This window comes from Heteronotia binoei, chromosome 2 (assembly GCF_032191835.1).
Source record: "Heteronotia binoei isolate CCM8104 ecotype False Entrance Well chromosome 2, APGP_CSIRO_Hbin_v1, whole genome shotgun sequence".
Lineage (NCBI taxonomy): Eukaryota > Metazoa > Chordata > Lepidosauria > Squamata > Gekkonidae > Heteronotia > Heteronotia binoei.
Window position 1 is genome coordinate 171162900 of NC_083224.1, and position 27341 is coordinate 171190240.

The 27341-nt window shown below is 45.6% G+C and overlaps 2 protein-coding genes across 3 annotated transcripts in view; one reads left to right on the forward strand and one right to left on the reverse strand.

The window, feature by feature from the left end:
- The window catches only part of OLFML2B (olfactomedin like 2B), a 37099-nt gene extending 21600 nt beyond the window's left edge, over positions 1 to 15499 (forward strand). The window contains exons 3-8 of one of the 2 annotated variants that reach the window (XM_060232444.1): positions 585 to 704; positions 4639 to 4779; positions 8808 to 9033; positions 11017 to 11613; positions 12886 to 13062; positions 14523 to 15499. In XM_060232444.1, coding sequence (XP_060088427.1) covers positions 585 to 704; positions 4639 to 4779; positions 8808 to 9033; positions 11017 to 11613; positions 12886 to 13062; positions 14523 to 15124 — 1863 coding nt within the window. In that variant the 3' untranslated portion in view covers positions 15125 to 15499. Of the gene's footprint in view, positions 1 to 584; positions 705 to 4632; positions 4780 to 8807; positions 9034 to 11016; positions 11614 to 12885; positions 13063 to 14522 lie in introns of both variants that reach the window. The other variant, XM_060232445.1, reaches the window with a different exon arrangement.
- Positions 15500 to 19043: 3544 nt separating this feature from the next.
- ATF6 (activating transcription factor 6) overlaps positions 19044 to 27341 on the reverse strand; it is a 95398-nt gene continuing 87100 nt past the window's right edge. Inside the window, exon 16 of the mRNA XM_060232447.1 lies at positions 19044 to 21762. Coding sequence (XP_060088430.1) covers positions 21554 to 21762 — 209 coding nt within the window. The 3' untranslated portion in view covers positions 19044 to 21553. The remainder of the gene's footprint in view (positions 21763 to 27341) is intronic.

Genomic DNA, 27341 nt, shown 5'->3' on the forward strand with positions numbered 1-27341 from the left:
CAGTTGACTGAAAGAGCCATGTTTACTTCCATCTCTGGTATGAGGCCTGCCCCTCAGGGAGTCTTGCAGTCTACCCATTCCTATGGTGGCAGCTGTTTCAAGATGTGAACCACCTGCCAACCACACAAGCCCCTCCAGACAACGGCCCTTCCCACCTTTCTGAAACAGGTCAAGTACCATGTGAGGGAACAGTGCTAGAAATAAAGAGCCATAGGTGGAATGTCAAAGAGTGGTACACGGTTCCCAAGCCACTGAGTGAGCATCACTGCTCTAGGAAAAACTGCCTCATGAGGTTTGCCTTATCGTATATATTTTAGTGTTTAGAAATGAGAGAGAGAGTTATTTTTGTTGGGAGCATGGTTTATAGAGAAAGAGATATGTGAAATAAGCATGTTATTGTTTCTTTAGAATTGTTCAGCAAACAAAGTGATATTTACAATATCTCTGTGAGGTGAGCTGGGCTTTCCCAGGGCTGTCCGGTGAGCTTGGTTAATCAAAGCACCATTAAATTGTGCTAATTGAGATGTTCAGGCAGTCTGCAAGCGGTCACAGAAGATCTCACTGTTCTGTTTTCTGTTCTGCAGTTGGCAGCCATTATTGATATGCTGGAAGGCGCTTTCTACGGCTTAGACCTGCTGAAGCTGCATTCCATCACGACCAAGTTGGTGGGTCGAGTGGAGAAACTGGAAGAGGTGAGGTGCACTCTGGGTTATTCTTGTTGAGGGCGAGAGCCAGTCCCCTCAAATTGCCTTCCTCAAAACAACTGGCTCTGTGTCACGAGCTGCTAGGCACACTCTGATCTCTCACTGGGAACGGCCTGATCCTCAGCACAGACAGAAGAATTGCAATTTAAACCCGTCTTTTGTCACATGAAACCAAGGCTGCAGCTGCACATTGTTAGATATTGCTCTCCCGTTTTTCCGTTACAGTCATTTGCAAGTGGATCGGTTTGTCCACATGGGAAAATCCAATTGCCAGTGATTGCTATCATGCAGTCACACAATATCCAGGACTTTTTTTGTAGCAGGAACTCCTTTGCATATTAGGTCACACCCCCATGATGCAGCCAAGAGCTCTTAGATGATTGGCTACATCAGGGTTTGTGCGGCCTAATATGCAAAGGAGTTTCTGCTACAAAAAAAGCCCTGATAATATCCAACAATGTGTGGATGCAACTGGGGTCTTCCTTAATCCATTTGTGTCTGTGTAAAAGGTTTTCTTTCTGCCATCCTTTTTCTCTCACACACATGTTTATCCTGGCCTTCTTCCAGGGAGTTTAGGGTGGTTGACATGGTTCTCCCATCCTCCATTTTCATCTGACCTTGTGAAGAAGGTTAGGGTGAGCAAGTGTGCCGTGTTCACACTCTAAGCCTTACAGCAGAGTGGGGATTTGAATTCAGACCTCCCTTGCCTCAGTCCACACTTACCTTGCAAGTTCTTGAGAGTACTCTGGAAAATGTAGCTTGTTAAAACAGCTGGGGGGAAACAACAACAAGGAGGAAGCCGTACTAACCAGAAACCAAAAGGTCATGGACAACCGCTGCAAGAATATGTATGTATATATTTTCACAAAATTTTAAAGTGCCTAAATATAAATATAAATGTTATTTTTACAAAACCATTACTGCATGGAATGTGTGCAGACAGCCTACGAATAATGCTCTGTTTAGACTCAAAGAGGGATATGGCCAGATATGACCACCTTTCCGCATATGAGCCCCAGAGAGCATTAAGATCAAGTTCTCAAAATTTCCTTGTGATCCCTGGGCCAAAAGACGCTTGACTGGCTACCACCAGACCTAGAGCCTTTTCGGTAGCAGCCCTTGCCCTGTGGAACGCTCTCCCCGAAAATGTCAGGGCCCTGCAGGACTCGCCACAATTCCACAGGGCATGTAAAACAGAATTGTTTAAATTGGCCTTTAATAACTAACGGGGAAGCGACCACTACACCACAGCATGGATATCTAAACCCCTCCCAGTATAAACATAGAATGCCTAACAATATTCAGCAACATTATTGTATGCAGCACTAAGTACGAACTAATAATACTGACACCATCTTGGATTTCAATCATAACTATATTTTGCATTATATGTATTTTAATGATTTTGTTGTATTCTATTTTAACATTTTGTATTTTAACTGTTGTTAGCCACCTGAAGCCCAATAGGGGAGGGCAGGATATAAGTATAATAAGATAGATTAGATAGAGAGATAGAGAGATAGATAGATTAGATAGATAGATAGATAGATAGATAGATAGATAGATAGATAGATAGATAGATAGATAGATAGATAGATAGATAGATAGATAGATAGATAGATAGATAGATAGATACAAAAACTGCCCATAGCAGACAGGGCTTGAATGATGTCTTCTTAAAGCTGATAAGATCTTCTCGAATTCATTCCCACTGTCCCGAAATGCCCTTTAAAATTTTGTGAAAATATATACACATACATTTTTGCAGCAGTTGTCCGTGAGCTTAAAACAGGTGGGAGCAATCTTGCGTTTTCATCCAGACTCATGAATCCTGAAAGTCACACTAATTAGAGAGTCATGCTTACCTGTGGCTTCCTCTTTGACCTTTGTTCAATGTGTAATAAGGTTCTTTGTCCAAGAGAGAGTGTTCGCAAGACATTGCACCAGCAATACAAATGAATCTCTGGTAATTTAAAAACTCATAACAAACAAAAAATAGTAGTCATGTAGGTAGCCAAAGGTTATGTGAGGTAGTCTTAACTTAGGCCCACTGAAATCAAATGTCTTGTGTTAAGATTACTCTGTACAGCTGAGATGGTGATGATTTCAATATCTGTTCTGAGGCTTGTGAGTGGTGGACTTTCTGTTTTCACAATGTTGAACGTTTCATCGTGGCAGGAAAGAAAGACCTAGTTCTCACAGAAGAGGTAAAGATCTGAATGGGCTGTATCGTTTGAGACTTAAGGGGTGAGAATGTCTTGCATATTTTTTTTTTAAAAGGCTCCCTGAATATAAAAGGCATGCCATACAAAAGGTTTTGTTTTAACCCCTTTCCTAGACACTTCAGTTGTGATCTGAATTTTAATAGATTTTTTTAAAATCTCCCAAACCTCCCAAAACAGAGAAGACGGGTTTGTACAAGCACAGATCTTGCAACTCCAACAGCAACACAAGTGCTGACCAAGAGCTTGCGAGTCCAGAATCAGCATTCTGAGGGAAATTTTTAAAAAGCTTGTGAAGAGAGTAATGGCAGGAGGAGGCTGAGGAAAGGGATGGCTTGTCTGCAAGTGGCCATCAATCAGCTGGTCATCAGATGGCATGGAGGAGGGTTGAAGCAGCAAGCCCATCTCTTGTGTTTTTTGCTTCAGAGCCTCCTTCCATTATGGCTCACCTGATAATGGGGAGGTATTGAGACAGGCTTCCTCATCCAGTCCCCGCTCCCGTCAGCAGGTGGACAGCAACGGCAAGAGACTTTGAAGCAGAAAATATGAAATGCACTTTGAGCACCCAGTGCTCAACTGATTGAGGGTCAAGGTGGAAAGAGGGCTGGAAGGCAGAGAAAGTGATCACTAGGGAGGGGAAGAAGTGGGGGGAACGGTAGAGGGAAGGATGGAAGATCCAGGATTTTATCCTCAGGTCAGGTAGAGCGGCATAGAACAACTCTGTGCTGCTGGCTGTCAGAGACCATAGCAAGTGGGGAAAATGGACTGCTTAAGCCAGTGGTGGGCAAACTGCGGCTCAGGAGCAACATGTGGCTCTTTCAAACATGTTGTGTGGCTCTCGAAGCCCCCGCTGACCCATTGGAGAAGGCAATTCTCTCTTTAAATCACTTTTCCAAGTCAAGCCAGCTGGCAGCTTGGAGAATGCATTTCAAGTTGCTTTCTTTCCACCTCTCCCCCCCATGTCCCTCCCTTCCTCCCTCCCTCCTTCCTCTCTCAAATATATGATGTTCCTGTCTTGCGCTCTCAAACATTATTCTGTGTGGCTTTACATTAAGCATGCGGTCCCATGGCGCAGAGTGGTAAAGCTGCAGTACTGTGGTCTGAACTCTCTGCTCACGACCTGAGTTCGATTCCGGCAGAAGCTGGATTAAGGTAGCCGGCCCAAGGTTGACTCAGCCTTCCATCCTTCTGAGGTCGGTAAAATGAGTACCCAGCTTGCTGGGGAGAAGTGTAGATGACTGGGGAAGGCAATGGCAAACCACCCTGTAAAAAGTCTGCCGTGAAAATGTTGTGAAAGCAACATCACCCCAGAGTCGGAAACAACTGGTGCTTGCACAGGGGACCTTTCCTTTCCTTACATTAAGCAATTTTGGCCACCCCCGGCCTAAACTCTTAAATGCCCCTGTTTGCTTCCAGAAGGTCTGAATGCCTTCTAGGATCACCCCCAGAGGGTCATATAGGCTATGTCTGGATAGTAATGGGGACCAAAATTATCCTTCCTCTCCTTGCTGCTATTCTGGGGCAGCAGACCACTGCAGCAGATTTCTTTCCCGTTCTTTTTTTGCAAAAGGGAGGAGGAGCAGGCTCCTGCAGGTATTGATCCTCTTACATGTTTTGCTTATGACACACAAACGCCGTTATAACAATAAAATCTTGGACTTGTTGTGTACAAATTACATTCTGTTTCTTTCCTCCCTGTGTACTAGGATCACAAGACGCAGGATGCTAATGAAGTTCTGCAAGAGCTGAATCCTAAAGCTAAGGACAATTCATCCTTCGGCATCTCCAATGACCTTGCTGACATACAGAGCTTGTTGCAAAGGGATGCTGCGGCTGCCTATACACTCACGGAGGTGAGTGCGCTAAAAGAATTCAGTTTCCCATGCCATTCCTCCTCTCCCTGTCTGGCCCTGAAGCCCTGAGGCCTAGGAACTTGATGTTATTTTTTTAATGAAAACTTGGGACTCTGAGGATATCAGTGGCTGTCCTGCTACAAGATCCATTGTAGAAACTGATAAGATGATGTCTTTCAGTGGACGAACTGATTTTTTTAATGGCCCCAAAGAGTAACATGTGCACCCAATAGCAAGGTATCATTTTACTTGTTTGCTCTTTGTGGTTTTGATACCCAGGGTCACCCAGCGTCTGGGACTAATCCAGATGCTGGACTGAAATGGTGAGTCAACCCTGCTGGTGCCTGCCATTTCAGTCACAGGCTTTTAAAAAACATTGAGGGCAGCATGGAATGTTCTTTTTGTGGTGAATATGAGGATCCATGTCCTGACTTGCCAAAATAATGGAGACTACAGGGGCAGGAGGCACTTGTAGTGGGGAGTACCAGTGGGGAGAATGGGGAACAGCAGCCTAACTCTTTCTGTGCCCTCTGCCTCCATTATTTTCCCTCAGAGATTCATTACTGGTTTCAGAGATTGGCTAGAAAAATAAAGGAGAGAGAGGGATTTTCAATGAAGTATTGGCAAGGGGAGGGGAAGGTTAAGCACTCTTTCTGCCCCAGAGATTGTCATCTGCCCCAGAGATTGTCATCTGCATTAGCCCATGAGGGGAAATGTGGGGCTGAAAACTGTGTTCTCTTCCTAAATTCTCACTCTGTCCTGAGTGGCTAGAGGAAAGAACCCTGATGTCAGGGTAGCACCCCAGAGATTTTCTTTCTTGCTCAGCTCCTCCAAATGCCCTTTCCGCCAGCCTTCCTTCGCCAGCTGACTTCTGAATAAACCATCCAGGAGGAAAGGGAAGGAGGGCTGACTGGGAGAGAACTCGCTGTTCAGAGGCCGCAAGATGGAAGTTTGCTGATGGAGAGATTGTGTCATTTTTGAGAGAGCGAGCTGCAATTTGGAGCTTGCTTAAGGAGTCCCCAGGGATGGCTGCTTGGGCTAGGAGAGGGAAAATACAGCTTTCTTCCAGCAGAATATCTGTTTGAAGAACTTCCCTTCAGTAACATTGGATCCTGCAAGCCCATTCTGCTAGCAGAGGCTCTTTCCTCTGGAGGAAGGAGCCTTTTTCTGATACCACAAAAGCATCTTGCATTGAGGAAGGTTCTGCCCACTTGAGGAAAGCGTCCCCCTAGTAGAATCAGTCCATGGGATCCAACCCCAAATCCCAGAGAGCAGCCATGTTGGTCTGCAGTAAAACGGCTAGATGCAAGTCTAGTAGCACCTTAGAGACCAACCAGATGTTCAGCCTTTTTTGTATTTCTGTGTGTGTGAGTGTGTCTGCACCTGGAAGTAATGTTGACCTCTGGTGACTGGCCCCTAATAGGGGCCTGGAGGATATTCAGAAAGGTGGCTGAATAAAGCCTGTTCCTGTCCTCCCAACTTCAAGGAGGTCTCCCATCCAAGTACTAACCAGAGCTGACCCTGCTTAGCTTCTGAGATCCGATGAGATTGGACTTGCCTGGGCTATCTGGGTGAGGGCCAGATGTTCTGCTTTCAAACATCAGTTCCCTTCACCAGATACAAGTAGAAATGGAGATCTCAAAGACTCTATATCCCAGTTAGAAGGTGGGACGGGTGTTGTAAAGAATGCTTGCAAAGGATGCAAAGGTGCAATGCATACTGTAACCTGCTAGATCAGAGCAGCTGTAGATTCAGCTGTGACGCGGGCCTCATATCAGGAGCTGGGTGCTTACCTGGTGCAGAAACCTAGTATAAGGGTTGATAGTTGTATTACACTGTATTTATTTACAGTAGCTGTATAATGCCTTTTACGTTTAAAAAAAAAAACACAAGGTGGTTTCCAGTAAGAAATGTAAAAACTTCAGATTTTATGAGCCTAAGAACTGAAACCCAAGCATCAAACCACCAAAACCTAACACCTGACCTAATGGCAGCAGGATACATTCTAATTAACTGATCAAGCTTCGGAAAGCTTGATTGAAGTTTTGGCTTGTCTTCAGAAGGAGACGATGAGCAGATTCTGTAAGCTAGGGGACACTACAGCCAAGGCCCTGTTCCTGGAAAAGGATATTCTGACTTTAAAAAGTAAGGGCACCTAGAGCAAGGCTTCATTGGCAGTCAAAAAGCCGAGGGAGGAACACTGCAAATGATAAACTTTTCAGAGGCTCACACATACACATATACCTTGGATATACCTTGGGGCAGGGCTTTTTTTGTAGCAGGAAGTCCTTTGCATATTAGGCCACACAGCCCTGTTGTAGCCAATCCTCCTGGAGCTTACAGTAGACCCTGTACTAAGAGCCCTGTGAGCTCTTGGAGGATTGGCTACATCAGGGGTGTGTGATCTAGTATGCAAAGGACTTCCTGCTACAAAGAAACCCCTGCCGTGGAAGCGTGTTCCCAGAATGCTAACAAGAGAGGTGTGTACAGTGCTTATTTTACAAAAAGAGAAGGTGAATAACACAAACATTTTAAAGGCTGTAAAAAAATTCAGTGAAGACTGTCAGTGTTCCAGAGAGGGTTAATATTGGCGGCAGTTCTCAAACTGAGAAGCAAAAGCATAACCCACCCACCAGTATAAAAGTGGGGCCATGGCTCATCGTTAGGGCATTTGCCTTCCGTGCAGAATGTCCCAGGTTCATCTCCAGATAAATGGATCATGTTGTAGATGATGTGAAAGACCTTGATCTGAGACCCCGGAGAGCCACTGTGAGTCAAAATAAAAGATATAGACTGAGATGATACTGGCTCGACTGAGTTTAAGGCAGCTTAGATGAGGGGCTGTGGCTCTGTGGCAGAGCATTTGCTTTGGTTTATCAGTTAACAACCAGAACTTTGAACTGAGCTTGGAAATGCACCAGAAAACTATCTTCAATAAATGGGAGAGAGAGATGTTCATGTCAGGGAGCCCCAGTTAAGACCTCTGCCGTAATGTTTGGAAGAAGTGTTTTGAAGCTCTGAAAGCTGTTCAAAGGCATAGTGGCCTGAATTTCAGACATGAGGTCAGAAACATGAAATCCAAATCCCAGCATGTGATCCAGAATGACACTGGCCTGTAGCCTGCCACGACACACAGAAAAGCTTGAAGCTGCCTTCGATTTTGAGAGGCAGCGTTCCTCTGGACGGTCATAGAGTCAAGGATTGCTGTTGCCTTCATACCCTACTTGCGGTCTTTCCAGAGGCATGTGATAGACCCTGTAGGAAACAAGAAACTGGAATAGATAAGCCCCGAGTCTTATTTATTTGCATGCTCGCTGGATTCATTTATTTACTTCTTTTATGCTCTGTCTTTCTCCCCACTGGGAGGCCCAAAGCAGCTTACATCACTGTCCTCTTGGTTTTATCCTCACAACCACCCTGTTAGTTATGTTGGCCTGAGAGTGTGAGACTGGCCCCACGGTTAGCTTCCATGGCAGAATTGGGATTTGAACCTGGGTCTTCCAGATAGTAGTCCAAAACTCTAACCCAAGGATGGCCAAACTGTGGCTCAAGAGCCACGTGTGACTCTTTCACACATATTGTGTGGCTCTCGAAGCCCCCGCTGCCCTGCAAGACAGCAGCTTGGAGAATGCATTTATTAAAGTTGCTTTCTTTCCACCTCTCCCCATCTATTTTCCCTCCTTCCTTCCTTCCTTCCTTCCTTCCTTCCTTCCTTCCTTCCTTCCTTCCTTCCTTCCTTCCTTCCTTCCTTCCTTCCTTCCTTCCTTCCTTCCTTCCTTCCTTCCCTTGTGTTCTCAAATATCTGATGTATATTCTATGTGGCTCTTACATTAAGCATGTTTGGCCATCCCTGCTCTAGCCACTGGCTCTTCATGTCATACTTGTGAGAGGTATCTGATTGACCCTGTTGGAAACCAGAGATGGGGTGAGATGGACTCTGAGTTTCATTAAGCGTGGTGATTCTTACGTTCTTTGGCATATGCATCCTCTGGCCCACAATGTAATATGTTCTTCTGGCTCTCTTAAAGGAAAAGTATGAAGAAGGTTTCCTGCACGATGAAGTGGTTTCTCAGCACATTGGTTCTGACGAGTCCTTGCACTATGCACCCCAAGTGCCAGAGGCAACGAAGCCCAAGTCCACATCGCCAAGAAAACTCCACGTGAGAAGCAGGGCCCCTTCCCGGCCCACCATCATTCGAGGGGTCACATACTATAAGGCCAAAGATGCCGATCTGGAAAATGACCTTGATGAACGTGAGTTGCCCTTTCAGAATGAGGGTGATTGTGAAGCAGCCAGCTTTGCATATGGTTCAAAAATCTCACTGCTTTCTTCCTTCCGTGGCAGACCTCCATCTCCCCCTTCATTCTGTTCTCAGGGATTCTCTGTCCCCCTGGAGCAGCATTTTGGGGGGCATTTTGGGCTGCAAAGTACTTCTGCGCTGACATCTCATCCCTGGAGATTTCTGGCAAGATCTGAGCCACTGTCTTGAGTACAGACAAAGCCCAAGTGCTCTTGAGTCATGAGTTTTTGGATTAATTTTGATCCCATTCAGAATGTGGGATTTGGGAGCCAACAAAGAGTTTCTCCTGTTGGCTAGTAACTCAAACTGGTGATGGAAAGTGCCATCAAGTTGCAGGTGACTTATGGCAGCCCTGTAGGGTTTTCAAGGCAAGAGACATTCAGAGGTGGTTTTCCATTGCCTGCCTCTGCAGAGCCACCCTGGACTTCCTTGCTGGTTGCCCATCCGAATACTCACCATGGCTGACTCTGCTGAGCTTCCAAGAACTGACAAGATGAGGGTAGCCTGGGCCACCCAGGGCAGGGGACAACCCAAATGAGGAGTGGGACAGTGTTTGCCTTGTTCTGCAGGTGTGGCCCAGCTTGCTGTAGCAGTCAGCTTGGAGTTCTTGGTTCTGCGAGCTCCTTTCAACAGGGTTTCTGCTCTTGACCTCAGGCAGTCTAGGGTTAGAATAGTACTGGGGCTGCTAAGAAGCAGCTGCTCGGGGAGATTCCAGCTATTTTTTTCCTAGTTCCAAGTGCAATTCTGTTGGATTGGGCCAAGAAGTTCCATAGATTATCTATTCGCAAGGAGCACGATATTTAGAATCATAGAATCATAAAGTTGGAAGGGACCTCCAGGGTCATCTAGTCCAAACCCCTGCACAATGCAAGAAACTCACAAACACCTTCCCCTAAATTCACAGGATCTTCATTGCTGACAGATGGACATCTAGCCTCTCTTTAAAAACCTCCAAGGAAGGAGAGCCCACAACCTCCCGAGGAAGCCTGTTTCATTGAGGAACCCGCTCTAACGGTCAGGAAATTCTTCCTAACGTTGAGCTGGAAACTCTTTTGATTTACTTTCAACCCATTGGTTCTTGTCCTACCTTCTTTCCTTCTTTAGAGCCCGAGAAAGCGGTTCACACGCTATGGTTGTGGAACATGCTGTCAGGTCACAGATGATGTATGGCAATCCTATAGGATTTACAAGGCAAGAGACATTCAGAGGTGGCTTGCCATTGCCTGCCTCTGCATTGCAACCCCGGTAATCCTTGGCCGTCTCCCATCCAAGTACTAGAATTATGGGTATCATATGGCATTGTGTGTAGTACAGCCAGGAGATCCTAAGATTGTCTGGCAGGCCTGAAGTTCTAGGTCTTTAGCATTATGCACCACTAGGTGGCGAGCTAGACCATTTTTCAGGCTGAGAGGGCTCCGAAAGAGCTGTGGCTGACCCAGGGTCACCCAGCTGGCTTCACGTGGAGAAGTGCAGAATTGAACCCAGTTCTCCAGATTAGAGTCCATTGCTCTTAACCACTACACTACGCTGTCTCCTTCCATAGGAGTTACAAGGCAAGAGATGTTCAGAGCTGGCTTGCCATTTCCTGCCTTTCCCATCCAAGCACTAACGAGGGCTGACCTTTTTTCTGAGATGTGATGAGATCGGGCTAATCTAGGCCACCATACACTATACCTAAGGTATTTTAAATGAACAGTAAGGTAGTTGGTGGAAGAGGTGGATTCAAGATAGAAGCAAGATTAGGCAAAATATTTTGATGCCCACTGGATGAGTTCTAGGAAGGGCAGACGTGGTAGGAGAATGCAAGGAAACTGTCTTCTGTCATTTATCTAAGGATACCTATTTAGATTGCTTCACTCTGGGTTCCTGGTGTGACTTCCTTCCACAGTGTATGGAGAAAAGTGACTCCCTCTTCTTGCTTGTATGTCTTTGGCAGAGGATGAACTTTTCAGTGGTGAGAATGCAATTGATTTGCTGATCGAAGACCAGCTCTTGCAGCACAACGACCTGCTGAACATCCCCACAAGGAAGCCGTTCCCAGTCGAAGGACCCCTTAAGCTCCAGAGCATTGATCTCACAAAAGAACCTGTTACGCATGCCACATACACTGGAGGAGCACCTACGGCCACTACCACAGCAAAGATGCCACCATTGTCCTTTTCTGTTGTTCCTCCATCTGTTGCATCCACCCCAGTGTCTACCTCTTCAGTTGTCCCTCCTGCCAACCATCCTTCACCAGCTGTTTTGAAGACCACAGCAGCCACTGAAGTCACCTCAGTAACCGGGTCATCGAATGAGGACATCTTATGGACAATGAAGGTGGCGGTTCAGGCAACCACACAGGCTCCCTCAACAGTCCAGAGTGCTACCACCACAAGGCCACACACCATTAAGACGGCCACAGTCGATTTTCAAGCACAGGCAATGGCCAGGCCTGGTTCAGCAGACACAACTAAAGCTGTGACTTCTCCGGCCACTGCCAGCACCACAACAAAACAAGTCTTTGATGAGGAAGATATCAGAAACAGTATAGGTGAGCTTATTTGCTCTGTCTTCCCTTTCAAACTTCAGCTTTTGAAAAGACCTTACTCAAAGAGGAGACTGGCAAATGTCTTGGGCCCAGCCAGGGCTTTTTTGTAGCAGGAACTCATTTGCATATTAGGCCACACACCCCTGATGTAGCCAATCCTCCAAGATCTTACAGGACACTTAGTACAGGGCCTACTGTAAGCTCCAGGAGGATTGGCTACATCAGGGGTGTGTGGCCTAATATGCAAAGGTGTTCCTGCTACAAAAATCCAGCCTATATATTGATAATTAATATAGTGCTTTAGTTTAGGTGTGGAATAGTAGAAGTTCTCAAGTGAAGGTTTTAAAGACTAGAAATGACTTTCTAAGAGGAGGATTAAAGAAGGCAGCTGGCTGGGCAGAGCAGTCCCAGTTCATTCATTGACTGTCTATGTTTGACCACAGTGCAGCACATTCAAGCCATTGTGAATGCTGCTGGTGGGAAGGGAGAATAACAGAGACCACGCGAGCCTGGATGGCAGCAGCCATCAAATATTTGGCACTCTGGCTTAGAATAGGAATATCCTGTAGGTTTGGATTCAGATGGCACATTTTGGTGAGTGTGAGAATATCTACTCATGGAATGCCATTTACTCACCTTCCAAACATCAAATTATATATAAGAGGTTAAAGCAATGCTTGATGCGGATAGAATGTTTTGAAGCTCACTGTCCATGAATAATAGAGGCAATATTTCTTACATATCAGAATAATGACACAGTTAAAACGGTGCCAAGAAACTGAGGCTGTGATCAGGCATACTAAATAAAGCACTTTCAGAACACTTCCCAACTGGATTTTGACAGTTGACACGGTAAAATCCATTGGAAAGTGCACTGAAAGTGGATTGAAAGTGCATTATTTAGTGCGTATGATCTCAGCCTATAAGTGATCGGTATGGTTGTCTCTGTTTCTATTGGTTGCATGGTCCAAAAAAAGGAAGCCATTGCTCTTGGAAAGAGGATGGATAAAGAGAATTCTCAATAGACTGAAGTTGATCTGAAATCTGTTCCATAATAAGGAAATCCCAGATTTCATTTCATCACTATAAAATCGACAATGGTGATAGTGGACAACCCTTTACACTTGAGAGGTAGAGATGATAACTCTGGCTTTTTTTGCAAGGCTGTTGTAGGGACACCTGATCTAGTGTCTGTACGAAACATGGTGAACACCTGACAAGTGTTTTGCACCATGCCGAGCAGGGTTATTCTTTACTGCTCTACTTCCCCATCAGGCCAGTGCAAGGATACTTTGTCCACCATCTCCAGACCCACGATCCAGAACACCTATGGGCGGAATGAAGGTGCTTGGATGAAGGACCCGCTTGCCAAGGACGAGCGAATCTACATCACCAACTATTACTACGGGAACACCCTGGTGGAGTTCCGGAACTTGGACAGCTTCAAACAAGGTGGGCTGTCTACTGTGGGCTGAATTGCTCTGCCATTTAACTTCTCAGCAGAGGAGAACCTGGAGGGGCTGTATGGGTCTGGAGCAGAGGAAGGTGGAATGCAGAGAGGGGTCCACCAGGAGGGAGTTGGAGGAGGAGAGGGTTATGTAGTGGGTGCCTGGTGCTGAAATGGCTTTGAAGGAGAGGTCTTAGAAGCTTGTGAAGTGGAGATGGAGGAGGGTGGCTGAGGGGACCAAGGATGGTCCAAGAAGGATAAGGCAATTCAAGTTGCCTGCAACCTCTCCTGAAGGCTTTTCTGTAGTTAAAAAGCATATTCACAGATCCTGGAAAATGTCCAAAATTCAAATTTTGAATGCAAATGACGAACTTTATCTAAATTATTCGGTGTTTTAGCCATATTTAATAGAAATCCAGTGGTCCTTAATGACTATCAAAATGCATTCCAGCATGAGCTTAAATTTGATACTGTTGAAGGTGCTACTGAACTACAAATCTCCTACTAAAAACCGACGTGGCTGCCTTTCTGTAATTTAGCCATCTTTGCATCTCTTGATGGTCTTGATTTTAGTACAGATCAAATATATAATCACATAAACTGTCCAGTGTCAAATATTACGTGCCGTTAGGTTGGATCCAGCAATCTGCTTGCGTTCTTTCCCTGGAGTAGCCCCTTTTGATCCTGGGAAAGCCACATTTGCCATACCCACATGGGTCATGGGGGTCAGGGGGTTCCAGGGAAGAGGTGGAAGGAGGCAAAGTTTCCTCTTCTCGCTTCTGACAGTGCAGCTCTGCTGACGTAAGTGGTAGAGAGGGTGATTTTGCTCCCTTCTCCCTCCCCACTGCACTGCTATGACTCCATGCATGTTCCACAACCCTGGGCCAAAAATTCCCACTGATGGTTCACTGGATCCAGTCCCTTATCTAACTTGTCAGTTATTGTCAATATCAGCTGTGAACACTACCAAATGTCACATACTGAAATAAAATATATAGCTAATGCTGGGTGGTGGTAGTATTTGGGAAATATTTGAATATTGTGCATTAAACCTTTAAATTCATAGAGGGGGAATTTGGGGAGTCAATGAATTTCAGAATTCATTTCAGAATAAAACTCTTTTTTGTATTTTTATGTGTGTGCACATCTGGAAGTCATGGCGACCTCGGTTGACTGACCCCTACTGGGACCATGGAGGATATTCAGAGAAGTGGCTGAATAAAGCCTGCCCTGCCCTCCTGACTCCTGGTATTCCAAGGAGGTCTCACATCCAAGAGCCTGCTAGAGTTGACCCTGCTTAGCTTCTGAGATCTGATAAGATCAGGTTGCCTGGACTATCCAGGTCAGGGCAATTTCAAGCCTTCTCAAAGAGCACACCTGAATTTAACTTCCTAAGTAGACAGCTAATAGGACAGCAAGTAAGAAGGATTTTGATGCATACATTAATTGATTCTCTGGTCTGCAGGCCGGTGGAGCAACTCCTACAAGTTGCCCTACAGTTGGATGGGGACAGGCCACGCAGTGTACAACGGCTCCTTGTATTACAACCGGGCCTTCACTCGCAACCTCATCAAATATGACCTGAAGCAGCGTTACGTGGCAGCTTGGGCCATGTTGGACGACATCGCCTATGAGGAGGAGACCCCATGGCGGTGGCGTGGGCATTCCGACGTGGACTTTGCCGTAGATGAGAACGGCCTGTGGATCATTTACCCGGCCATCAATTACGAAGGCTTCAGCCAGGAGGTGATTGTCCTCAGCAGGCTCAACGCCGTTGACCTGAGCACTCGGAAGGAGACCACCTGGAGGACAGGCCTTCGCAAGAACTTCTACGGCAACACCTTCGTCATCTGCGGCGTCCTCTATGCCGTTGATAGTTACAACAAGAAGAACGCCAATATCTCCTATGCGTTTGACACGCACACCAACACGCAGATCATCCCCCGCTTGCTGTTCGAGAACGAATATTCCTATACCACTCAGATAGACTACAACCCCAAGGATCGCCTCCTTTATGCTTGGGACAATGGCCACCAGGTGACTTATGATGTCATCTTTGCTTACTGAGGACACGGCGCGGGCAATTCAGATGGGCCCCTAGCACCTTTTTTAAAAAAATAATATTTTTTTATTGTACAAATCACAGAGTAAATGATTTTTGTTTCCTTTTTGAAAGTTAAGTGGATTGTAGATCAGTCCACAAGCCAAAGTCAATCCTTTTTATTGTGGGGCATAACCCCTTGCTTCCGTTTTTATACTGAATATGCGGCCTCCCGTGAGACCATGGAAAATTATTAATTTTTTTTGCCAAGTGCAAACTTCCAACAGACGACGACGTGACCCGTTTTGTTGCCTCGTTATTGTTACGGGAGACTTGCCCTTTGGAGGTGAGTTCCTTTAAAAAGAGTTACCATTTTTATAATAAAATATCAATTGTTGAAACTCTGTTAAAGTGGACTCTCTTTACTAATTGTTAACTCTTTTCTCACAGTCAGGGCTTTTTGAATAGAAAAAAGCCCAGCAGGAATTCATTTACATATTAGGCCATATCCCCTGACATCACCATGTTTCACATAGGGCTTTTTCATAGAAAAAGCCCAGCAGGAAATTATTTGCATATTAGGCCACACCCCCTGCTGTCAAGCTAGCCGGAACTGCATTCTTGTACATACATTCTTGCTCAAAAAAAGCCCTGCTCACAGTTACTTCTGCTGTTGTGTGTTACTGCTGGATCAGCCTAACTGTACTGCTGATAGAAGGCAATAGTCCGTATTCTCTATAGCTTTAGGGGTCCTCACAAAAATTGCTGTTCTCTTAACCAGACAGGGGCCATTTTGTAGCAGGAGTTTCTTTGCATTAGGCCACACACCCCTGATGCAGCCAGTCCTCTAACAGCTTATAAAAAAGAGTTCTTTAAGCTCTTGGAGGATTGGCTACATCAGGGGGTGTGGCCTAATATGCAAAGGAGCTCCTGCTACAAAATGGCCCCTGGAGGGCTTATGCCAAAGCTAATAAAACATCGTTCTGCCTGTGGTATGATCAGTTGTGGAATGAAGAAAGCAGAATGGACTCTCTAATGCACTCTCTAATGTTGGTTCTCAAGAATGAGTAATGCAGTGATTCAGCCACATATATTTTATTCAACAGCTCTCTATGCTATGATAGTAAGGCTGCCAAATCTGGGTTGGGAAATACCTGGAGATTTTGTGGGTGGAGCCTGTAGAGGGAGGGGCAGGACCTTAGCAGATAATAATGCCAAGTTCCCTTTCCCAAGCAGTCATTTTCTCCAGAGAAACTGATCTCTGTTACCTGGAGATCAGTTCTGATCATGGGAGCTTTCCAAGCCTACTATTGGAAACCCTACATAATGGTGCTTCACCAAAAACTCTTAAAAACTTCCCATAGTGAAAATTCAATGTCTTAAGTGAGCCAGCAGATGCATGGAATGCTAGGCTGCAGTTATTAGGGTCTGGAGGACACAGGTTCGAATCCCAGTCTGCCATGGAAGTTTGCTGTGTGACCTTGGGCCAGTCACTTGCACCTCAACCTACCTCACAAGGTTCCACAAACATAAAATAGAGGCTGGGAAGAACGATGTCCACTGCCCTGAACTTCTTGGAGGGAATGTGGAATAAATAATATAAAAAATAAATGGATTTAAAGATCCATCTTGCAAAGTAGCCTCCCTTGGAGAGAGTTGTGAATTTTTTCTCTTTACAAAGGTAAGAAAAAAAGTTACGAGTTAATTGGATACAAGAAGTACTAAACAGTCCACTGGAAAAAATTACAGCATAAAGCAGTTTCTAATAAGCAGGAGTTGAAATAACTTTGGTTTTTAACAGGAAGGCTTGAAGCAGAAGATGCGACAGACCCCTTTGGCCATTCCTTACTGCTACTCCTTACTGGACTGAACTAGCTTATTTTTACTCTGCTAATAAGAGAAAGGGTTCTCCTACACCTCAGTATCAATCAATCATCTATCTAAGTCTGTTTTCTGTTGCCTTTCTTTGATTTGTAAGCAAGAAGTTGCACTGTTCATTATGGGCAGTTCCCAGTTTGATGTACCACTCCCTTGGGAATTGTTTTGGGGTTTTCCCCTGTATTTGCATATACTATTCTAAAAGCCATCATTGTATGAAATAAAAGCATTTCTGAAAGGGGTTTGGATTTTTTTTTGTAACCCCAGATAGATAATTTGTGCTTATAAATGTATTTATTAACGTCCTAAAATCCCTTTGGTAATATTTTTGTTCTACTATGGATCCTTTTAAATGAAATTGCAATATACTGGCTTCCAGTTATCTCACAGATGCTGATTTTGGAAATACCTATTTAAACCAGTAATTTCTGCTTTCGGTTCTTTTATGGGCTCTTCGTGAAGTCCCTTCAACGCCAATGATTTTTAAAATATATAACTTTTCAGTTAATTTTTCTTCTTACTGACACACCAGTTTAACATTACCCCTTAGATGTACTTCCTGAAAATGATGGCTGAGACTGGGGAAGCTGTATCAAAAAGCTGCAAAAAAAAAAAGTCAATTTTTTCTCTCATCATTTAGTACTCCACTTACACATCTAACTGCACAAGTTGGCAGATTTCTTTGGTCTGGTATATCTGAACAAGGCAGAACTGGCAGTCGCCTCTAAAGAAATCTTGCGTTTTATGTCTATTGTGACTTTGGTCTATAACCAGGCTGGCACTCTTTTGCAATCGTTGCATCTTGTCCCAGGTTCTAGAAAGGCTTTTATCAGCGCTTTTGAGAGTGGTTTGAATAACCTCCAAGCTGATGGGGTCTGGGCCATTTACCTTTCTTTGTGTAATTCATTTCCATTTCTTAAAAGAACTTGCCTCTTTTGAAATTACATATGTCTATGTTGGACTTCCAGGGCAATGTTCCAAATTGTCAGTAATGACTGCTGTTTCTAAGATCATTCACTGGTGTGTGCACCAGCCCTGAGCATCAAGAATTAGCCATTACTTAAACAGCACTGCCTGGAGAGTCACAGACAAAAAATGCCTGTAAGCCATTTGCAATCCCAAGATAAGATTTCCCTCTCACGGCGGCACCCCACGTCAGGACAACTCACTACATTATCATTGCTACAAACACACTTAGTGGTGGTGCTTGTGTGACAGTCAAAATCCCAAGCTAAAACTCACATGATCCAGCCAGTTAAGCACACTGCGGGCAACTATTTTTGGTGGAGAAAGTTAAGCGTTGTCTAGAAATACAGCTGAAATTAACAGACCTAAAAGGCTCCACTCTTGATTGAATGACACTTTACGAGCAGAGGCACCCATTAGTTTACCTGGTTAAAATCTTGTAACTAGTGCAGTGTTTTTCTAAACGGCTTCAAACATTTGTTTGGGGAGTGAGAGAAACACATCCTTTTTTGTTTTGTTTGGGAGGGGGAAAGTACACCTTTTGGGGCCTCTGTCCTGCTTGCTGGCTGAGGCGAGAAGATCGCAGTATGGGACTTCCACATTCATCCAGTCATCTTGTTTAAACGAAGCTGCTCTCCTTTGCAAAAGCAGCTAGGCCTTCTGTCTCTGTCAAAGCAGCTGTTGTGTGAGAGTGGGTTTCCAGCGTTTGGAAAGCATAGTTTGTGACCAGTGCCTTCCCCCTCAGAATCCAATAAAGCAAGGGAGAGGGCACCTCAGCTGCCTCCTTTCTGGCCACTGCCCTCTTAACGCCTTTATTTTCAACTCTCAAGTCCCTCCTCTTGTCCTTTATGGCCTACGTGGTGTATATTCAGTGTTCCTGTTTCTGTAGTGAGTGGAGAATGGACACCAGGTGTTAGTTTACAGGTGAATGTGTCTGTTCTGACTACTTATGTCTTTTTCACTATTGCTGTTTCTTGGGGAAGGGGGAAATGGCTTGGGGAGGGCTGTCATTAAGTAAGCTGTTGCAGAACCAGATTCAACAGAAGTTTTGAAGTAGATGAAAAACAGTAAGAAAAATAAAACCCAAATCCACCAATGTTCTACATTAATTGTTTTTAATTTCTCAAAAAAACAGAAGAACAGAGACAAAAGCTGTCCTTCGTTCTGGCAGCCGGGCTGTTGGATGTCTTTACCCCTCACCTGACATAAAATGAGACAAACTGATCTAGGTACCAAAAAATAAATAAATCCCCCCAAAGCACCCCTCCCCAACCCCAAAAGAATTTTCTTTCTCATTCAGGTTTTGCAAAGAGAAATAATTTATTAAAGTTATGTTAACTTGTTTGTGATTTAAGATGTTTTAATTTGGAGCAGAGGGTGTTTTAATCTTGCATTCTGCTGTCTGCAGTAGAAACATCGAAAGGGTGTGTGTATCGGGGGGAGGGGGAGTTAATGATACTTGATGCAAAGGGCAAGCGCATCACCTGAGAAAATGCTGCCCATGTGGCACCTCCCTCCCACAATGGAGGTTTCCTATTTGTCCAAGTGTGCTGTGAGAACTGCATTTTTCTACAGGAAGTGGGGAAAGCAAGCCTGGCTGGGGTGCTGGACAGTTGTGAAGAGGGCGTGTAGCAGAAGGGCAAAGGACAACAGGACAGCTGGAGGCACCGGACACCACAAAGGGAAACAGGACAGAGATTTGATGGCCGCAACCTCTAGATGTGCTTGGTAGGGCTAAAAGATCAGCACGGCAGTGACCGTGCCCTTAAGCCCTCAGCCTCGCTCTGGCAGCTGCCAGCATTCGTGGCAGCTGAACCTCAAAACTGAGGCTTGCAGATGCTCATTTTTCACCTGCCAAGTTCGCTGACTACTTGCCTGGCCTTTTCCCTGTGCCCCAGGGCTAGAGTTTCCCCCAAGGAAAGGCCCACCGCCAAAGTCCTACAGGAGTCCTAATGCAGTGACCTTCCTCCTGGCTTCTGCCCTCGCTTTTTTTCAAGACAGCTCTGCACATTGTTTCCAAAAGCAAGCCTTCCAAGAATGTCTGTTTGTTTCCACCATGATCGAATTGCACAGAACATGGCTGTCTACAGGGAACAGCTAATCGTGGGATAATGCTCTCCCCCCCCCCCCCCGCAATAAAAATCAGGGCACAAAGGAACTTTGGCCTCCGAGTGAACAACGCCTTGCTTAATAAAAGAATGTTTATGAAATGTTATTCAACTCCCTCTAGGAGCCAAGGCAAGTTTCCTCGACATGGAAAAACAACAGCAGGACCTCTCCATCTCTGAAAACCCAAAGCTCAAGAAAGGAAGTCAAGGGAAGGATTCAAGCCATGTCAGAAGGGGGCTGGTGGTATATTTGCGGGACAGGCCTTTGAAAAGACGACTCAGTGCCCAACGTTATGGCTGAGATATGGCTGGGCCAAATATCAACTGCAGAGCACTGCCCATGTGCACGACACTGTTCAGGTGAACAAAGGTAGACCCTTTCCCCTTGCAGCTGTCCTGCTTTCCTAGGAAGGCAGACATCTTTGCTCCTTTCATGGAAATAAAAACAATAAAAAGGAATGAACACACACGCACATACTCTTTTGCTTTGATTCCCGCTTACAGGGATTAGTCCCTGGGCTCGTCCCTATCGCTTCTGAGAATGTTCTTATTACATGTTGCCATTTCTGGGATAGCCTTCCATGCTTTAAATGCAACAGGACAGTTTCCAGCTCGTGTGTCATGTGAAGGAGAGAAAAGATGCTGCTGTCCTATCCTTGAAAAAAGAAAGCTGTATGACAAAGGGGAATAACATGCCCAGGGGAGCTGCAATAGAGCATCATGAAATCAAACTCTAGCATAGCGCTCCTTTGGTCTGGGCACCACTGCGCTCAACTGTAGCCAAAATCTGGCAACGTCTGGAGAAGCTGACATTTCTACATTTCCCTCAGACCAGTCCCTCTTGGCAGGCTAGGGTTAAAAGAGTAGCCACCCAGCGCTGCCTCCTCTCTGACTGTCACTCGGCCCCTCTCCAGCCAACACTCCAGGCTTCTATGGCCCCTGCAGCTAGGGCATGTGTGCATGCATGTTCTCAGGGATGCTATATTACAAATTTAAGAGATGGGCAAACGTCCTGGATTGTGTGCAGCCAAGCGTGCAACAAGTGGGCATTTGGTGTGCAATGGGCTTGTTTAGGAAGACTCTTTAGAATGTGTCACTTGTCCCATGGTGAAATGAAATTCTGAAGCAGACACAGCAAACCAGTGATCCAGCCGAGAGCATTTGGGGGCACCCTAATTTTTTTTAATCCTCTCTGGATCCACAAGAACCACTTCGACCGCCTTCCCTCATTTTTACAATGAAACAGATGAGTGGCCACCCCACAGGCTTAAGACTGAGGAAGGACTGTAAAGCACTCCACACATGGAAGGAGAAGCATAAATTATCGAGAAAACAACCACAACATCAGCAGCAGGGGGCCATTTGGAAGGTCTGGGTTAGGGTATATCCAGGGACCTCAGGTTGACTGACACAGGGAAGCCCTTGTCCGAGTCCAGCAGGGAAAGCGAAACCCACCTGGGATGGTGAGTTTGTCCCTCCAGGGCATTGTCCAACTTGGGCCTTCTACTGTGGTGACTCCACAATCGTTCTCACTGCAGGGGCTGCCTCTGGGACAGTGGGAGGAGAGCTATAGAAGGAAGTCGTTTGGTTCCTCTGCTGTTCTCGCATGTAAGGAGGGATGGAGGAGCTTTTGATGTGCAAGATCCTGGTGTCCATCACTTCGCAGTCTATCTGCATCATGACTTCATAGTCTTGGCCATTAATTATTTTCTCTGGAAAAGGCGGGGGGGGGGGGGGAGAGACACGAACAAAAAAGGCAAAAGTTAATATTGAGAAACAATTTCATTTATCTGCATCCAGGGGAGAAATAAGTTGCTGGGCACAGAGGTTTTTTTTTTTTAGCAGGAACTCCTTTGCATATTAGGCCACACACCCCTGATGTAGCTAGTCCTCTTGGAGCTAACAGTAGGCTCTGTGTTAAGAGCCCTGAAAGCTCTTGGAGGATTGTCTACATCAGGGGTGGGTGGCCTAATATGCAAAGGAGCTCCTGCTACAAAAAAAACCCTTGCTAGGCACAAAAGTACTGTTCGCAATGTGGTTTCATATGAACGGATGGCCTTACAGGAAGCACACTTCATGCAAAGGGCACTGAGTGTGCAAGGTAATGGACCTGAAGCCCATGATCCGCCAGATATAACATTCAATGCAGCCAAGCATTCACCAATCAGGAAAAGCATTGTGCATATGGAAGCAGCTCAGACATGCATAGTGTTTAATTCAACACCTTTTTGTTGTAGCTAACCGGGGTTTGGCCGCTCCACCCTATTTTGAGTTCTGGGCACTGAGACATTTTCCCACATAAGCCTTGTTGAAGCAATGGCAGCCCTGCAAGAACACAGCTGCTGGGAGAGGGTGTCTTGTGCTCCTCCCCCAAGAGTTCAATGCGACCACTGCAGGGACGGCCATGCAAGGTGGAAAAAAGAAATCTCATGCATACAGCATATGCCACTGAGTTTGGGCAGCAATGTGGTAATTGTTGGCCCTTGGTTTAGCTTTACAACCACCCAGAACATAAGAAGATAAGAGAAGCCATGTTGAATCAGGCCAATGGCCCACCCAGTCCAACACTCTGTGCGACACAGTGGCCAAAAAAAACACGTATCATCAGGAGGTCCACCAGTGGGGCCAGGACACTAGAAGCCCTTGCACTGTGCCCCCCCAAGCACCAAGAATACAGCGCATCACTGCCCCAGACAGAGTGTTCCAACAATACACTGTAGCTATCGCCACTGATGGACCTCTGCTCCATATGCTTATCCAATTCCCTCTTGAAGCTGACTATGCTTGTAGCCGCCACCACCTCCTGTGGCAGTGAATTCCATGTGTTAATCAACCTTTAGGTGAAGAAGTACTTCTTTTTATTCGTTTTGGGTGAAGAAGTACTTCCTTTTATCCAGAGAGGTACGTCAGGCTGAGAGAGAATGATTGGATCCTGGTTCCTTGGCAACCTTCACGGCACTGTGAGGATCCCAAGCCACGTCCCCCAAATCCTAGACCAGCAATCCCCAACATGGTATCCATGGCCACCAGCTTCCAGGCACTGGCTTCCTTCTTCCCCCAAAGCAAACAGTCAGTCCTATTCTTGATAATAAATATAAAATGATTGCCAAAAGTTTTTTTTTTAAACATGAGGTTTAAGCTCTTGCTCCTTTTTTCTTCTTAGAACCACATACACTTAAGCTGCCTCATTTGACAAAGAATCCGATGAGCGGGCAGGGCTTGGCTTTCATGGAGCTGCGCAGGATAATCTTTCCCATTTGCAAGGATGTTTTGACAACATCATGAGCAATCCCCCTGAACTTTTATTATAACATTCTCTCTCCCTCGCACACATCTATACAAAACAGCTCTTATCTCCCCTGCCCCCAGCCTTTTGCACTCTTGCCAAATTGCCCTAAAGCTTGTCCCCGTCTCAGCACCTCTCAGTGGGTGGTCAGTTTCCCACACGGAAGATCATACTCCTCAGCGGCCTGGGGCTGAGAGCGGCCTGCTGCCGAGATTTCCGCATCGCTGTTTCATGTGCGGATATCAAGAGGGCTCTTTGGCTCTCGTTTCCTGCCCTCTGCCCTGCAAGGCCAGGTGGCTGAACGGCCGAAACGTGGGTTGGGAAACTCCTGTGGAGCTCCTTTCTTGCACAAAACTACGCTCTTCATCAAGGTCGAACAATCACACGTGCCTTGTTTCCTTTCTGAGTGACTTCATTGCACTACAAGCAAAGTGGCAAATCCAAATGGCACGCATTGCCGGACCTGCCTTATACTCAGCCAGACCACTGATCTTGAGAGCCAGTCTGGTCTAGTGGTTAAGTGTGCAGACTCTTATCTGGGAGAACCGGGTTTGATTCCCCACTCCTCCACTTACAGCTGCTGGAATGGCCTTGGGTTAGCCATAGCTCTCACAGAGGTTGTCCTTGAAAGGGCAGCTGCTGTGAGAGCTCTCTTAGTGTCACCCACCTCACAGGGTGTCTGTTGTGGAGGGAGAAGATATAGGAGATTGTAAGTTGCTCTGAGTCTCTGATTCAGAGAGAAGGGTGGGGTATAAATCTGCAGTCTTCTTCTGGGTTAGTATTGTCTACTCTGACTGGCAGCTGCTCTCTGGGGTTTCACGCAGAGCTCTTCACATCAGCCAATACCTCATCCTCTTGGAGATGCTGAGCACTGAACCTGGGACCTTCTGCATGCAAAGCTTCTAATCTCATGCATACAGCATGTGCCACTTGGTTTTACCCAAGACCCCTTCAACTGGTTATGTTGGGGATTCAGCCAGAGACCTCTGCATGCAAAGTAAGCATTCTACCACTAAGCTGTGTCCCTTCCTGTGTGAGTATCTACTGTGGGGAAGGATGGATCTAGGAACAGAACCTCCCTCCAAAACTGGACTGCAGTCATCTTTCACTGTCACGACCCTGATATGAACAATGCTGTAACGATACAAGAAACAGAAATGGTTTTCACTTTGGCTCAGATGGAACTCAGCGCTAATGTAGGATTGTTTATCATGGCTTGGATTTCGGGGTAAATTTCCACCAACAGAAAAGGGGGTGGTTTCTGTCTGGCTTGTTGTGGCATTCTGAATGCCGTCTCTGTCTATTGGTCCATCTAGCCCAGCTTAAGTCCGAAGAGAGCAGCTGTCAGGTGGACACCTCTCTCAACCTTGCTACGTGGTATCCTTTTAACAGAGGGTGCCGTCTCATTTGGAGTACTGTGTGCAGTTCTGGTCGCCGCACCTCAAAAAGGATATTATAGCATTGGAGAAAGTCCAGAGAAGGGCAACTAGAATGATTAAAGGGCTGGAGCACTTTCCCTATGAAGAAAGGTTGAAACGCTTGGGACTCTTTAGCTTGGAGAAACGTCGACTGCGGGGTGACATGATAGAGGTTTACAAGATAATGCATGGGATGGAGAAAGTAGAGAAAGAAGTACTTTTCTCCCTTTCTCACAATACAAGAACTCGTGGGCATTCAATGAAATTGCTGAGCAGACAGGTTAAAACGGATAAAAGGAAGTACTTCTTCACCCAAAGGGTGATTAACATGTGGAATTCACTGCCACAGGAGGTGGTGGCGGCCACAAGTATAACCACCTTCAAGAAGGGTTTAGATAAAAATATGGAGCACAGGTCCATCAGTGGCTATTAGCCACAGTGTATGTGTGTATATAAAATTTTTTGCCACTGTGTGACATAGAGTTTTGGACTTGATGGGCCGTTGGCCTGATCCAACATGGCTTCTCTTATGTTCTTATGTTCTTAGGGTGGCAGGAGCTGAATCTGTGGCCTTCAGCACCACAAAGCCTATGATGCTTCATCCGCTCTCCTAAAGCCAGCACTTTCCTGACAAGCTACAGCTCTTCATCGCAAGAACAACGCTGAACTATGGAGACTGTTGACAGAGTCAGCTGAATCTCATCAAAACCACACTGGAAGAACCTATAATTTTGTCCTGTTTCTGGGCTTGGTAGAATCATCTCTCCATAGCTAGTTATCTGCCATACTGGAAACAGCAGGCAGGCTTCCTGGGGTCCAGGGATCAGGACTAATTGTGCGCTGGTGGTGGTGGGGCAGCTGAGATATCTATAACATCCCTCCCAGTCGACTTTGCTTTGCAACATCCAAGATGCTGTCCAGAATCCTTTTTGCTACAGAAAACAAAGTTTGGACTCAAAGCAGCAGCTAACTAGCTCTTCTTGCCAGTCAGTGTCTGTACAATATGTTTTCTGAGCCTAAAAGATGGAAGGCGCCGAATGGAAACATATGAGTCATGAGGCATGGGATATACATTACGCTACATTTACTTGTTGCCCTGGGTTAACTTGGATTTCAGCTGACAGTCTGCAATTAAGGACTGCACCATCCCAGAGCCTGAGCCACCTGCACAAACCATTAGAGTTCTTCCATGCATTAGAGACAACCCACCCCAAAAAGGCAGGAAAAGCCACAGCTCCCAACAGCCTCTGAGAAAAGAACACCGAAGATACAGAAATGAAAAGAAGAGTCTCTCTCAAGCTCAGGGGTGCACTTAAGGCTAGCAAGGCAGGGTGTTATTGCTTCATGGTAGGACTGAGATGCAGGTCCCATAAGAACCAACCTGTCTGGTGAGGTCTTCATCAGAATCCCTGTTCCAGGTGACCCCACCAAGATATCAAGACAGGAACTTCCCAGTGGTAGCATTCAGGCAACACAATTCCCTCCCTAGAGAAGTTTCTTCTTCTCAGTAGCCAATATTTCATGGTATTAAGCATTTGGGGAGAGAGGTGTATACCCGGTATTACAGGTTACCATTGTGTTGTTTACAATTTTATCTGATAGTTTGGTCAGCAAGACACTACCTTTTGTTATTTAGACTATTTTTGTTAATCACTTAGGTTACTTTCAGAAGAAAAGTAGTGAGCATATATTTCAAAATAAAGGAAGTAACAGGTGGACTGCTCAGTACTGTATTGTGGTCAAAGATGGTCAAATATTCCAGGAAGTGAAGCAGTTGACCAGGTAATTTTGACAGGTCAGAGCCCCATTTCAATTCCAGGGAAACAAAAAATACTGAAGGTCCAAAAAGGCATTATGTGAACCTCCTGGCAGTGCCACTCCCTAGTCCAAAAGGAATACATACATGCAAGAAATGAATGGAATGCAGTGGCTTCTTCAGTCCTTTAAGTTGAGAAGAGGCAACTAACATAGGGTGTTCTTGCTCCCTCAGGCAATGAGAAGAATTAGAATGTCTGGGTTGGGGGTGGGAAGGACAGCAAGAAAGGGAAGATTTGAAGAACTTCTGTGCAAAGCTCTATTTGTCCAAGTGGAGAGAGGAGGAAGTTTTGTTTCACTACTTCATCTTCATAGAATGGGAACAGTATTGTGGCTGCTATTTACTCTTTTAGTATATTTTTACCTCAGCCTTCTTCTAGGAAGGTCTCGGCAGCACACAAGTCTCTCTTTACCTCCATTTAAGCTTCACAATAACTCTCTATGTTGGTTGAGCTGAGAGAGTATTGACCAACAGGCCAATGTTACCCAGTAAGCTTCACAATAAGTGAGAATTTGAAGACAGATCTCCTTAGTCCAGCGCTCTAACCACTATATCACATGACCTTAAAAAAGGCCAGTCTCCACAAGGTGAGAAGAGGCAATAGTCCTGGGTGGGGGAAGAAGAGGAAGAGGAAGAGGAAGAGGAAGAAGAAGAGCTGGTTTATATCCTGCCCTTCATTTGAAGTCTCAGAGTGGCTTACAATCTCCTTCCCTTCCTCTCATCACAACAGATACCCTGTGAGGTAGGTGGGGCTTAGAGAGCTCTGAGAGA